This window comes from Takifugu flavidus, chromosome 22 (genome assembly GCF_003711565.1).
Source record: "Takifugu flavidus isolate HTHZ2018 chromosome 22, ASM371156v2, whole genome shotgun sequence".
Taxonomy (NCBI): Eukaryota; Metazoa; Chordata; class Actinopteri; order Tetraodontiformes; family Tetraodontidae; genus Takifugu; species Takifugu flavidus.
The window spans coordinates 7,713,690-7,726,809 of record NC_079541.1 but is presented as its reverse complement, the minus strand read 5'-3'; the positions used below and the strand labels follow the sequence as shown (position 1 = coordinate 7,726,809).

The 13,120-nt window shown below is 42.1% G+C and overlaps 1 protein-coding gene across 8 annotated transcripts in view; it reads right to left on the bottom strand.

Moving 5' to 3' along the window:
• Positions 1-13,120, bottom strand: part of plxnb2a.1 (plexin b2a, tandem duplicate 1) — a 71,429-nt gene that overhangs the window by 24,158 nt on the left and 34,151 nt on the right. For 2 of the 8 annotated variants that reach the window (XM_057021969.1, XM_057021976.1), the window contains exon 1: positions 3,247-3,274. The exons of the other annotated variants lie outside the window; for them this stretch is intronic. In XM_057021969.1, coding sequence (XP_056877949.1) covers positions 3,247-3,259 — 13 coding nt within the window. In that variant the 5' untranslated portion in view covers positions 3,260-3,274. Of the gene's footprint in view, positions 1-3,246; positions 3,275-13,120 lie in introns of those variants that run through there. 8 annotated transcript variants of the gene reach the window in all.

The window sequence follows — 13,120 nt, the reverse complement described above, 5'->3', positions numbered from 1 at the left end:
AGACAGTCCCCATAATGGACAATAAGGTGATTAATGTCCTCACAGAGTCAGTGATCCATGGTCTCAAACACACTCTACTAAAAGCACAGTTTGTACAGTAGGGATGTTATGACTGCAACACACAACGGCACTGTCCTGTTATGGTTGGCCCCGGCCATAATACCACCGCGTGTGTGTGTGTGTGTGTGTGGGAGAGAGAGCGAGAGATGTTTTCATTCTTAATGTTCTTGGCAAGGCCTCACTGCTTCCTCCAAATTTCAATTTCAATATTATCTCAAAATTAACACACACACACACACACACACACACACACATACATTTTGGTGAACAGAAACAAAACAGCTGCAGTTTAATATTACTTGAACACACAAATCCTGTTCATTTGTGGCACAGCAGGAGAGAGGAACTGTGACAGTTTAAACAGAGCCTGAGCCCCATTAATAAAATAACCTTAGCCATCATTCAGACATGTTTTTAGTGCGACGTGTCAGAAGGACCAGCATGTCGTGTGTAAAACATGCGAGACCACATGTGGAGGATTTACTCAGGCACACATCTCATTCACAGAAACAGCTCCTTGATTTTGTTCCTTTCTCTCCATTTTAAAATTGGTCATATTTGCACATGATGACAACACCAATTAGCTTTGACCTCATCAGCACACTAGTTTACCGGTAGGACTCCTTTAGCATAGCTTTAGCAGACATCTTGGGAGAACACCTTCAGGTTGTTCCAGTTTCCATATAATAAAATCCTATTTATTCCTCTACTTGAACAAACTGAGTTCTAGATGGGTGTGACCTGACCAATAGCTGACCTGAACATAAATCCGGCTGTTGCAGTTAAGTCTAAACATTAACTTTTGACTAACGGTAGAGTCAAATGTGAGTCACTGGAAGAATTTAAATACAATATTCCTCTTTTTTTAGCTTTTTGTTGCAACCGCACTGTGGTCGAGAGTCTCCATTGAAGCTTAAGCACATGTTTGGACCGTGGGAAGAAATCAGTGTGAATTTAGCTCCAGAAAAGCCACACATGCTAACTCTTTAGGTGCTAAACATGCCTCCTGAGCAGGTGTTAACTGAGGCTAATGCTACTGAGGTGCTAACGGAGGCTAGTGGAAATCAGTTAAATACTAGCTTTAATCAAAACCTATTGGGCAACAATTTAGACAATTAAATCCCAATCAAGCAAGCTCATAAATAAAGTCAAGGAGAGTGGGAGAATAGGAATTATAAACTTTAGACAAAAGATTGTAATAATAGACGTAATAATCCACTTTAAAAACAATAGCGATAATTCAACTGGTTTAGAGATATCCCGTTTCCATGGAGACTGAAAAAAGGAAGCATCTCTTTAATAATCAGGAGTCAAAGTTGAATAATGGAGAAGATTCCCATGAATATGAAGGGAGATAGACGCAGAGCGCCACGGGGTCTTTTAATATAACGTTTCTCCTTCATTGCTCCTCTACAGCTCCAGCAGGAGATAACAGCTGGATATTTCTCTACTGCTGAGGGTTTCATACATCATATCATTACTGCACTTTGTTATCCAGCCATTATCACCAGTACGGACTATTACACCGGGTCTCAGAGAGGAACCAACTCCAGAGTGAGACGCTTTCTCATCACCGATGTCAGAGACATCTTTGCCGAAGCGTGAACTTTGCACTCCGTTAGAGCTGGAGGTCGTTGTTTAGAGTTTTAGTCCCAACACGAATGGGTTCTAGCAGCTCATATGAACATATGTCCATAGCGCCCCCCCACCCCACACACACGACAGCGACAAAACGTGCCAAGTAACATTGCAATTATTATTAATACATGAAAGTAAGAACTTTCCCAGTAACAATGAAAAGCTCCTATAAGCTGATGTTAGTGCCAAAGCGTCTGATGGAACACTTTTATTTTGGCTGATAGATTAGAAACAATTCAAACAATCCTGGATCTGCCCCAGAAATTAATCACCGTTTCTTGGCTCGCAGCCTCCAATCTCTCCACCACATCTCATTGAAAGGCGTCCAGGTTTTGCGAGTTAACAAACAATAAGCGGAGGGCTGGAAAGTGATCCGGTGCCACCAAGTCCTCCTGCACAGACGGTTCTGGTCTGCGTTATCCGCGCCCTCGTCGGTCTGGTCCGAAGATCCAGCTACGTTTCAGTCCTCCGAGGACGCCTTCGTGGTTTTTTTTTGACTGCAAAACTGAATATTTTCAAAGGTGTGTTGCTTTAATCATCGCAATGCTCATTTCAGATAAACTAACGACCTTTATGGACCAAAAATAACTACATCGTCATCCTCATGCAAACTAATTCACTGCTCCCTGCGGCTCTGTCAGCAACCAGCACTGATCCTAATACTTTGCCTCTTGTGACCTGCAACACTGGTGATCTTTCAGTGACTGACCTGGACTGTTTAACCGGCGTGAGCAGCACAATAGAGTCCGCACTCCGGAGTTTGATCCACAACCTTCCTCCCCACATTCCAAGTCGCTCGCGTTGTAAATTTATGTAATCCATTTCATGTAGCTTTTGTAATTATAAGAGCCAGAGGGCGATAAATAACGGAGCAGGTATCGACTCTGTGTGTTCTGAACTTTTCAACTGTGCCCCCACGCGCATGTGTTTGGGTGCCCGTGCGCGTGCAGGAATGTGTGTGTTGCTAACCTATTGGCGAGAGTGACGAATTGGTCATTTTCTCTATCTGATCTATAGTCCTGAGGTGGAACTGGAGCTTAAAAACACGCAGACCAAAGTCAAAATCCAATTATTGGAGCAGCTGCAGGACAAAAAGCTTCTCCTCTCTTAGCTGCAAACTCCAGAATTTCCCAGAATTATTTAAAGCGTTTGATCCACGTGTGATGCGTCAACAACGGAAATCCGATGTGTGCCTGTGGTCATTTCCTGCATGGGGTTTGGAAACATGCCTTCACATGTTTAGAAGTCATGTGATCGGCGCCGCGGCGATCACATGACCCCTTTCATTTCTCATTTACTTGACAGACGCTCTCAAACATGACGGATGCGGTTGCCAAACCAGTGAAAGAGTCGACTCTGAAGGATGACGGACGGAAGAACGCTACAATACATTCCCAATAAATCCAACTGGAACGTCTATCAACCGACAGTCCAAATGGGATTTTTAATAAAAGTACAACACTGGCTGCTTATATCAGTTTCAACTCCCAGAGGTGTTCTGATTTAATTTACTTTCCATCACCCCTCTCATCCCCACCCTCTACTTACCCTCCCCCCTCATATCCTCTTCACCCTTTCGAAGTTCAGCTCATTTCAGGCTTTAATTTCAGCTCGCCCGTCCTTGCCCTTTTCGCTATCTCTCTCCATCTTTTTCCTTCCTCGCTCCCATCCTGCCTCCACCTCCCCTCTTTCTCAGGTTACCATTGTAGGAGAGAGGAGAGGTCCAAAGACTAGAATGAAGGATAAGGACACAAGATTAATGATCGGAGAAGAGATAGCCCCTACTGAAAGGATATACATTGAGGGGGAATAAATGCGTATAATAGGTGATTCATTATCTTTTTTCAGAACCTACTAATTTCACAAAGGACATTATGGCGTGTTGTGACTGACCGGAATGTTCCCAAGTGTGGAAACTACAGATTTGTCTGGAATTTACATCTTCAGAAGTTGGAAAGAGAACAGGGCTGAACTGCGATCTGATGGGACACCCCAAAATAACCATCTATGAGCAACAAAGTGTTTGGAAAGAGACGTGTTGGAAAAACACAGAATCAACGGCAATATAATGAAGTACAAACTAAAGATGTTCTACTTCAATTAATGTCAACGCGCAGAGAGATGATGGAAAACCCTCCTTTTTCTCTCTTCAACAACAGAAGCAGTGATGGAGAGTCTGACTGCTGTTGTTCAGATCAGATCGTTTCCCTGAATCCCCCCCCCCTCGACTTTCAATCATCTAAACATTCCAGTTGCATCTCTGCACTGCTGAGCTGCAAAATAAGTTGCAAACAGAAGCCGGCGTTAATGTTCCTGTGGAAGTGAAGAGAGATTGAGGTTACGAACTCTGGAGGATAGAAATTGTGCTCCGCTTAATTTTGTTAAGAGGCGTTTCTTACGATGTGAGCAAGGTTAAGGTCTTCTGCACAGAAGCTGGCGGCTGTGCTGTACGGCTCTTTTAGTTTTACGTAAATTACTCGCTGATATGAAGAAAGTCTCTACTGTGAGCGTTCCCCCTACGTTTCTGCCTCCTGTGTCAACGCTCTGACGAAAGATGCGAAATATCACGATCAGTTAACAGGCTCACACGTCTCTACTGGCAAATGTCATCGCTTATGAGTTCACTCTGAAGAGGAAGACAGATCAGAGACAAAAGACTGATGATTATTGTTTAACCAGAGATTTTTTCCCCATAGTAATTTCAGTTCCAAAAAAATACATAAAACATTAAAAATCTGAAACCATGAATTCACAAGATGACTTGATGTACTATTTCTGGAAATAAAAAGATTGCACATAAACCTTGTCATTGTCATAACTGGCCCCTTTAAAGCTAGCAATAAACCGCTGTCGTTAACAGCGCCCTCTAGTGGCAGGGCGACAGTACAGCAGCCATTCAAGAGCTACTACATCAAGTCACCAAATGTACATATAAATATAAAATATCACAAATGTAAAAATCAATAGTTTCACTTCATCATTGGAGCTACAAACTGATGTTAAGCCAGAGAAATATCCATTTACTATGGAGCATCAGAGACGATGGCAAACTGACCAGAGCTTTTTGGGTGGCAAAATGGAAGAGCGACCTCTCAAAGGCACAAATAAGCACCAGTGTCAGTAAAGAAAAGAATTCGATAATGATTATTCTACTGTCAGTAATTTGTGCCACTTATTTTTTTACTAATCTGTGTAATTCAACGTCGCCAGCTGAGGTTATAGAATTAATCAAGACATTTACACACATTAATATTTATGTCAGTCTGGTCTGTTTCAGATCTCACTACCAGAGTATTATTACAGTTTTTAGCCACTTAGTAGAAGAAAAGAGACGCAATGAACTGAACCAGCAAAGGTGTGAGGAGAGTGGACTGAACAGGAGCTGTAATCAGTGGTAATCAATAAGAGCTCCGTTCATCAGGAACCAGCATTGGAGCTAGAATCAGCAGGGGGCTAATTACAGCTTCCTAATTCAGTCTTCTCTGAGCTAATGTGTCTAAAAAAAAAAGCTTTGGTAAGTTTCTCTTCAGCTGAAGTGAAAAGTTTCAGTCTGAAAAGCACCAAGTGAAATATTTAGGATGGAAACCTTACACCGGCTTAAAAGGACAGAGTTAAATAAATTAATCTAATCAATCAATGTGACTTCCTTACATCAAGGTTGAACTTGTTTAGCTGAATATTACTAATAAACACGAACATGCGTTAGCAGAGATCGCCCTAGTGGCTGAATCCAGAATCTCCCCTTTAATTAGTTTTGACAGGGACGTCAGGTTAACGACGGACCTTAAATCTGATGGTAGTTTACAGCTGGTAGTTTAACTCCAATCACAAGTTTGTAGTCTCTGGCTTCGGAGGATGTCATCAAAACAAGATGGCAGCTGCGATATCAGGGATTTGCTGACACAAAGACAAACAGTGTCTGTGTCTCTGTGTCAGCAGATACATTATTTCTTCTTTGTATTAATGCCTCAGACCAAAGCTAGACATCTTCCATATAAGCCGTCTTTGTTCACCATCCCAAACGTGTCTCAACAGACGAACATTGGCTTTGCTGAAGCATCCAAATGAATGCAGAGACAACGTTGATGCTGTCTGGAGCAGCTACGCCAACTTCTTCCACTCCAGCGTCGTTTCCAACCGTGTTGATTCATGTGAAATGGCTCCATATGGTGACTTTCTGCTTCGGCTGCCAACGTTTCTGTCGCGCGCAGGAGAACTTCGGCTTTTCTTCTTGATGAAGTGCTTTGCTCAGACATTTTTCCTTCCACTGGCCTAATTTTCTGAGTGTTTTCACCTAACATGTGTAGCCAGTCATGTGAAAGTGTATGCAGGCAGTATTTCATCCTGGCCCCAAAACAGGTTCCTAATGACCAATTTGCATAATTAACAAGCTGAGACGTGGCAAAATGCCTGCAACACACACACACACAGACACAGACACACACAGAGTTTAAGGTAGTGCCTCCCAGCTGGCTGTCTCCTTTCTTTTGTTGTCTGAAATCATTCAGTTTTCATTGTTTGCACTTTAAACTTTGTTCTCATCCAGACACTGTCAAAAATACTGAAGCAGACTTTCTGGAGACGTTCCAGATGCTCCTGCAGAGGTCTGACAGGGACGTTAGATGTTTTCCCAGCAGGGTTCTTGTTGGCCTTCACCACTGAAGTTATTGATTTGACTGATTGGCTTATTGTCATTGTTAGCGTTATCAACCCCATCATTAACCAGCATGGATGTATAGACACCCTGCGGTTTACTGATTGGTCAACAGGAAGCCCTCACACGTATGAGACACCATCAGCGACTTGAACACACTTTGTGCTCCTGTTTTCACAGATTGCACAAGTGAGCAAAGTGTGTGGAAACGCTGAGATCTTCATCAACTAAGCAACTCAAGGTTGAACTGACAACTTCATATGGCAACTAACGCCTTCGTGGAACTTTTCATGAGAGCAGAAAGTGAGAACTTTTGGGAAAATTCACAGTTCCTAAAATTGTCAGCGTAAAAAAAAGAATCAGAGAAGCACACACACACGTATATTTCAATGACAGAACAAATCAAACAGCCGTAGATGGACAGAATTCATTAATCCAGCACAGATGGAGAAAATGCTGAATCCATCACCAGGATTAGTTATTAGAATGATATTTACCCAAACTAATCAGTCCAATCTAAAAGAGGAGCAGAATAAATATCACATCCCGACTTCAGTTTCCATGCGTGCACTCTGGAATTATAATTAGGTTTGGAAATTGTTCCACATACAAATTTAGATTAAACGAGCGTATTATTCTAATATTTATAAATATTACTTATAAAATATTTGTCATGTCAGGTCTGTGGTGCAAATTTTCTTATAATCATCTTCATTTATGAAATGCACTAAGATGGTTTGATTCCAGCTTGCTATGAAGTTTGCATGTTCTCCCTGTCTGAACCGGTCTGTTCCAGTCCAGCAACATGAACATCTCTGCTGGGAGTGTGTGGTTGTGTGTCCAGTGATGGAGTGGTGATCTGTCCCGAGTGTGTTCTCTGGCCTGCTGACTGGGCTACCATTCCAAACCAAACACTGTTTGACTGCGGGGACCGGTGCTACTAAATGGAAAAGCGATTTGGAATAATCAGCGAATTCAGATCTTCATCACTTCCTCAAACGAACAGTTCATAAAGATGGGAGAGCGAGGATTCGCCAATGCAAATACAATTAAATGTGAGAGGGAATGTGAGAGCAAGTGCGCATGTGTTGTTCATGACTCACAGCAAAGGGTGCGCCTGGTGTTGTATTTCTAATCTCTGCTCTGAAAAGACGGTCAGAGTACACCCTCGACTGCTGTAATGAGGTATTTTCTGTACTTTGTGTGTGCGCGCGTGCACGTGTGTGTACACAGTGGAGCCAGAGCATTATTAGTGCAGAGAGAAGCGGGAAGGGTGAAAAAAAAACAAGAGAAATGGGATGAAAGTATCCGCCCAGAGAGCTGTAGGACGAACAAGAATCCCTGGAGTTCCTTCCCCTTCCTCCCCCGTCTCCCTTTTATTCCTCCTCTCCTATCCTGCCCTCCTCTCCCCGCCCACTCTTCATCCCCCTGCTTTATCGCTCTTCTTCCTCCTCATCTTTCTCGCCATTGAAACACAAAACCCTTGTAATCCTCCTGAACCGGGCCTGTCCAGAGGGGATGAGACACGGAGGGAGAGAGGATGCCGGGAAAGTAAATGAGGAGGGGAAGAAACATCGCATTCTTTATGTATTTCAGCTAAATATGAAAGCAGCTCCGAGCGACAGCTAGACTCTCTTCATGTCTGTCTTCACATCTTTGTACAGGTCAGATCTTCGACCAGTCACGCCAAGTGGTTGGTCCAGTAGAACCAGGTACAGCTCGGATAGGGATGGGGCCGATCTGATTCAGTATTGGTATTAGTTACTAGTCACAGATGAGAAATTTCCGATCCGCGAATCATGTCTGTGCTTTAATCTCATCTGCTGAAATGACTCTACAAGCGATTGTTGCCACCTAGTCTGCTAGCTAGACACCTCTCCCCAGTGTGCAGCCAGGCAGCTAGCATGCACTGGGGCTAGCTCACTTTCCACACAACATGTCCGCTCGAAAGCAGACAGCAAGGTTCAATGTTTGCAGAGCCGTTATTCCGAAAGGTGGAATCTCCGTTGCGACTTACAATACCACTAACATAGGGTTAGTTAACGAGATAGTGCGAGGAATATTTAGCCATTTGGTAGAAAGGCAAAAAAAAAAATCAAATCAAGGAATCACTTGTTCATTTGTTTTCCGGATGGGATTTTACATGTGAACAGGATTTCCTGTTTTTCTGACTTCCTTTTCTGACTTCATACATACGTCATGTTGTGTTATGGAACAGAAATATATACATACGCACGTCTACTTGCTTTCTGAGAGGCGTGTATTACAGACTCATAATCGACAATACGTAATTAGAGTATTAATATTAAAGCAAGAAGGGCTCTTATATCGGTATATTAATGTATCGGCAGATATCCAAATTCAGGCGATGGGATAGGATCGGAAGTGAAAAAATGTACATCTATATATCCCTACTTTTAGCTTTCTTGTAAAGCAATGACCGCAAGATGGTCATGCCATGTGAAACAGGAAATCTGATGAACTCACAAGAAAATATAACTTTAGATTCAACTGATTTTCGTACAATTTTGCAAAAACTCCTGCAATATAGCAAACAGTCTTGGTAGGTGTCAGAAGACCAGCTAACGCATCACTAAGAGTACCGGTACTTGTTTTATTTACGTTATACTTGATGCTTAAACCTTCTATGAGGGGATTTAGAATTTGTGTGGATGGGAATTTTACAGAAATGTCAGGGGAAAACCATGGGGGCATCATAATATGGTTTCAGCATCTGGACCACCTGAAGAAGAAACTTCAACAAAGTTTCCAAGTGAAAGTAGGCTCAATGGAGTCCTGAAGAGGAGCTGATTCAGCCTGAGGAGAGCGGAGGTTCAAGGTTCTGCATGAGGTTCTGTTTACAGCGGAGACGCCAGACGAAGACAGTCCACCTACTTTTCTCCTCAATTGATCTCAGGGTTAAAGTGGATGAAAGGAAGCGGACAAAAATCCATCTGAAGAGAGCAATCAGTGGGCTTCAGAACACGCACACACAAAATGACCCCCAAAACTTGGGATTTTATGTCGCGACCTTGCTCACAGATCCTTTAACTGTGTCACAAAAAGACATTCATTGTCCCTGTAAAGGCCAAATCCAGAGCTGATTTAATTTGGTGTAAATATTGAACTTTTTCCACTTCAGCTGCCAATAATTTCATTTTTAAGATGACACTTAACAACCAAGCGATCGAGAGCTTTAAAAAAAAAAACGCTAGTCTGCATGAAAAGAAAAATGAGGGGAAAATGGAAAAGATCTTTTCCAGTTGATCAATAGGAAGAGATAAATGCAGGGAGACAAACCTCAAACACTGATGAGACCATGGTGACACCAGAGGAGTAAAATGATGACAGTGAATGATTCAGGAGATCAAAATGATCCAGCAGATTAAAAATCCAGCCCGCGGTTAAAACGGGGGCGTGGAGGAGAGTGAGCAGAGCCGGGGCGAGAAAAACCTTTAGAAAATACTTTCATTATCTTACTGAAGCTTCTGGAAACTGTGTGAGCAGTTGAAAAGAGTTAGTTCACTCGTGTTCAAACAAAAGCACACACACACACACACACACACACACACCACACCACACACACACACACACACACACACACACACACACACACACACACACACACACACACCACACACACACACACACAGCTGTAAGGAAAGATAATCTTTTCAGAATAATTTCATTCTTCTATTAAATCCACCCAGATGCTTCTTAAGAAAATCTGAATAAGAAATTTAAAAAAACAATGCATGCATGGAGACACTTATTTATCATGGGCCATAGTCTAATCTCTCCATCTCTCTCACACACACACACACACACACACACACACACACACACACGAGGAATTGGGAAGTTGTCTGTAAAGCAGCGCTGACAGACTTGTGTTCCTAATTATCCCCCAGCTTTTCATGTCACTCCACTTGATTTGTCAGAACTCTTATTATGGGGCTGTGTGTGTGTGTGTGTGTGTGTGTGTGTTTGTGTGTCTACTCTGCCAATTAATTAACTTTGATGGCGTTGTATAGAGTTTAAACTCTCTGCACAACCCGTGTGGCTCAAAGCTCTATACAGATTAAACCAAATGCTTATCTGTGTGCGTTCATGTGCGCGCATGTGTGTGTGTGTGTGTGTGTGTGTGTGTGTGTGTGTGTGTGTATGTGTGTGTGTGTGTGTCAGGAATGCAGTAAAAAGGATCATCTCTATTTATTATTCTAATCATACTGAAATGTTTCCAGAAATGGTCAGCAGTAAAACTAAAATCTGCCCACCTGGAGTTGACAGATCTGGTGTCACGGAAGGTTTTGATCCTGGTTAAAGATTAAAGTCTCCTGAAACTGAGAGGAACTATAAAACAAACAAGTTTAAAAGCCTGACACAACGGTCTAGGTAAAGAGGACGACCCTGCAAACCACCGATTTTATGTGAATTTTAACTGAAATGCAAATGTTTGTGGACAGGATGGCGTCGACCGTTCTGTTAAGAATTAAATTCCTACGTGTATATCAATTATTTTAGACTCGATCAGCAAGTGTCCCTAGAGGACTTTTCTAAAGAATGAAATCATTTTGACTTGACATCCATCCTCTGGTTTTTGTGGTTTGGGATCCCTGAAAGCTCATCACCTCAGGAACGTCAATTAAACTGTTTCTGACACAGCTGGAAACATCCAGAAAGTGTCCACAGAAGATTCATCCAGCATTGCTGTGATTGTTATTTAGTTCAGGTGGCAAACACAGAATCTTTTATAACAATCTGGGGCAAAAAAGACAGGTTTAAATATTAAAATGAAGTGCGAAACGACATCTAATTGGTTTTGAGAAGCAGACACAATAAATTCCCGATGACATGCTAAAGATCAGCTGCTCAGCGACTGATTAATGACCTGTCAATCAAACATGACAGGTGGAAACGTCCACGCACGGAGCCCAAGATGGTGAATACTGTACAGTTCGAGAGGAAGATGAGTGAGATGAAGTTCTTTCTTTACACAAAGAACTGCCGACTCATCCTTTTGGGATTTGGTTTTAACTGAGCAACTGCCTGTATCTGAATGTTTTTCTACAGCTATGAAGGCTGTATTCAAAGCAACAGGGCACTAGGGTTTCAACGTTAATGGACAAGGACAGAATTTTTATTCTGTTAAAAAGTGTTAAAAAGGTTCTCTGTTATGAGAATGAGTCTTCATCATTTACTATTAATTCGGTGAATTTAAACTGGGTTCACAGCCTTGATGGTGTGTTGAAATTGACAAGTTCAATATCCACCTCAGGAAGCCTTAAAAGAGCCCGATTCAAGCTGGCATTACTCTTATGACCTGTTACGGCTTGGCTACATTACCCTATATTTAATCATTTGGACAGAAAAGTATAGTTGTCATCTTTTCATTTTTAAAAATGAGAATTATGGGCAACTTTTTTTTCCCAAGGTTTGCTCAGTAAAGTGGTCTCTGTCCTGAAGCAAATGTCTGGGATGGTGTTGAAGGTCATTTAGTACCAGTTCCTGTCATTTATCCAAAAAAAAAAAAAATAAAATAAAGCCAAAGTGTTTCACTTTCTGGTCTTAACGTGTGCTACAAAATCAAAACAACAGCAACCACTAGTTGGTTAGCATACTAGTCCACTTTATGATAGAAATAAAGTTCTACTTCACCATTGTGATGAAAGGACTCCTAAACCAAGATATAAACCTTTAAAATGGTGGAAATTTACATTAAATGTGGATGCTTTGTCAAAAGTTATAATCCACAGAGACCCATTAAGTGCTTGTCCATGAAGGCTAAATGTAGCAGGAATTGCTTCTCCTCCTCCTTCCTTCTGTGTCGACATCTCAGTGTTCATGTATTATAAAAATGAGCTGCAGGTATTCCTGATTCAGCAACTTCTTTGATCTGGATAAAAAAAGAAATCAAAGGACTGAAACTGCCAAGTCTTGCCGAGCAAGAACAAAGCGGCGCCGTGGCCTGAAACAGTGACGGCAGTGACTTGGCGCCTCAGGAAACCCACATCCAACACTTAATGAAACTTGTAGGAGGAAGACACCAACAGCAGAAAACTGCTGCTTTAAAATCAGGAATAAATAAATAACACATGATTTAACTCCCGAAACCACAGATACAAACATCTCAGTCGGACGATTTTCTATAGATATTTTAATACTAATACCCATATGTTTGTTCATATACTGGTTTTACACTTAACTGCTGAAACGTAGCTCCTCCTCCTCCCAGTGCTCCCAGTTTTTGATAAAACCCCGAATATGAACAGTGAGGATTTTATTTCTGCTCCCAAACACACCCAAACTGGAACCAGATGTTCCACCGAGCACGGGGAGCAGCGGAGAGGACAAACTGCCGCGCAAAGCCGGTTGAAGAAACAACGAGCATCTGCGAGAGTCACGCTTTTCTTCTTCTGTGGTGCTTAAATCCCAGTTAAACACAGAGAGGCAGAGAGAGAACAGAGAGCTTTTCCCACTTAAAGAAGAGGCACACTCTACAGTCTCCTGGCAAACACAGAAAAGAGAATATCACACACACACACACAGATACTATTCAACCGCTCCACTCAAACACCACAGAACCACTTGGCAGCTGATAAAAGTCTGATCCAAGTCATCAACTTCTCGCTTTCCTCCTTTGCCCCCTTCTTTCTTCTTGGCATCCTTTCACTAATGTTAAAGTTCTCCTTTTCTCAGCCTTTTCCTCCAGCTTTGAGCAGCACTTTGGTGCCAAAGTCACTTCCGCACGTGCAGCAGAGACAGAAT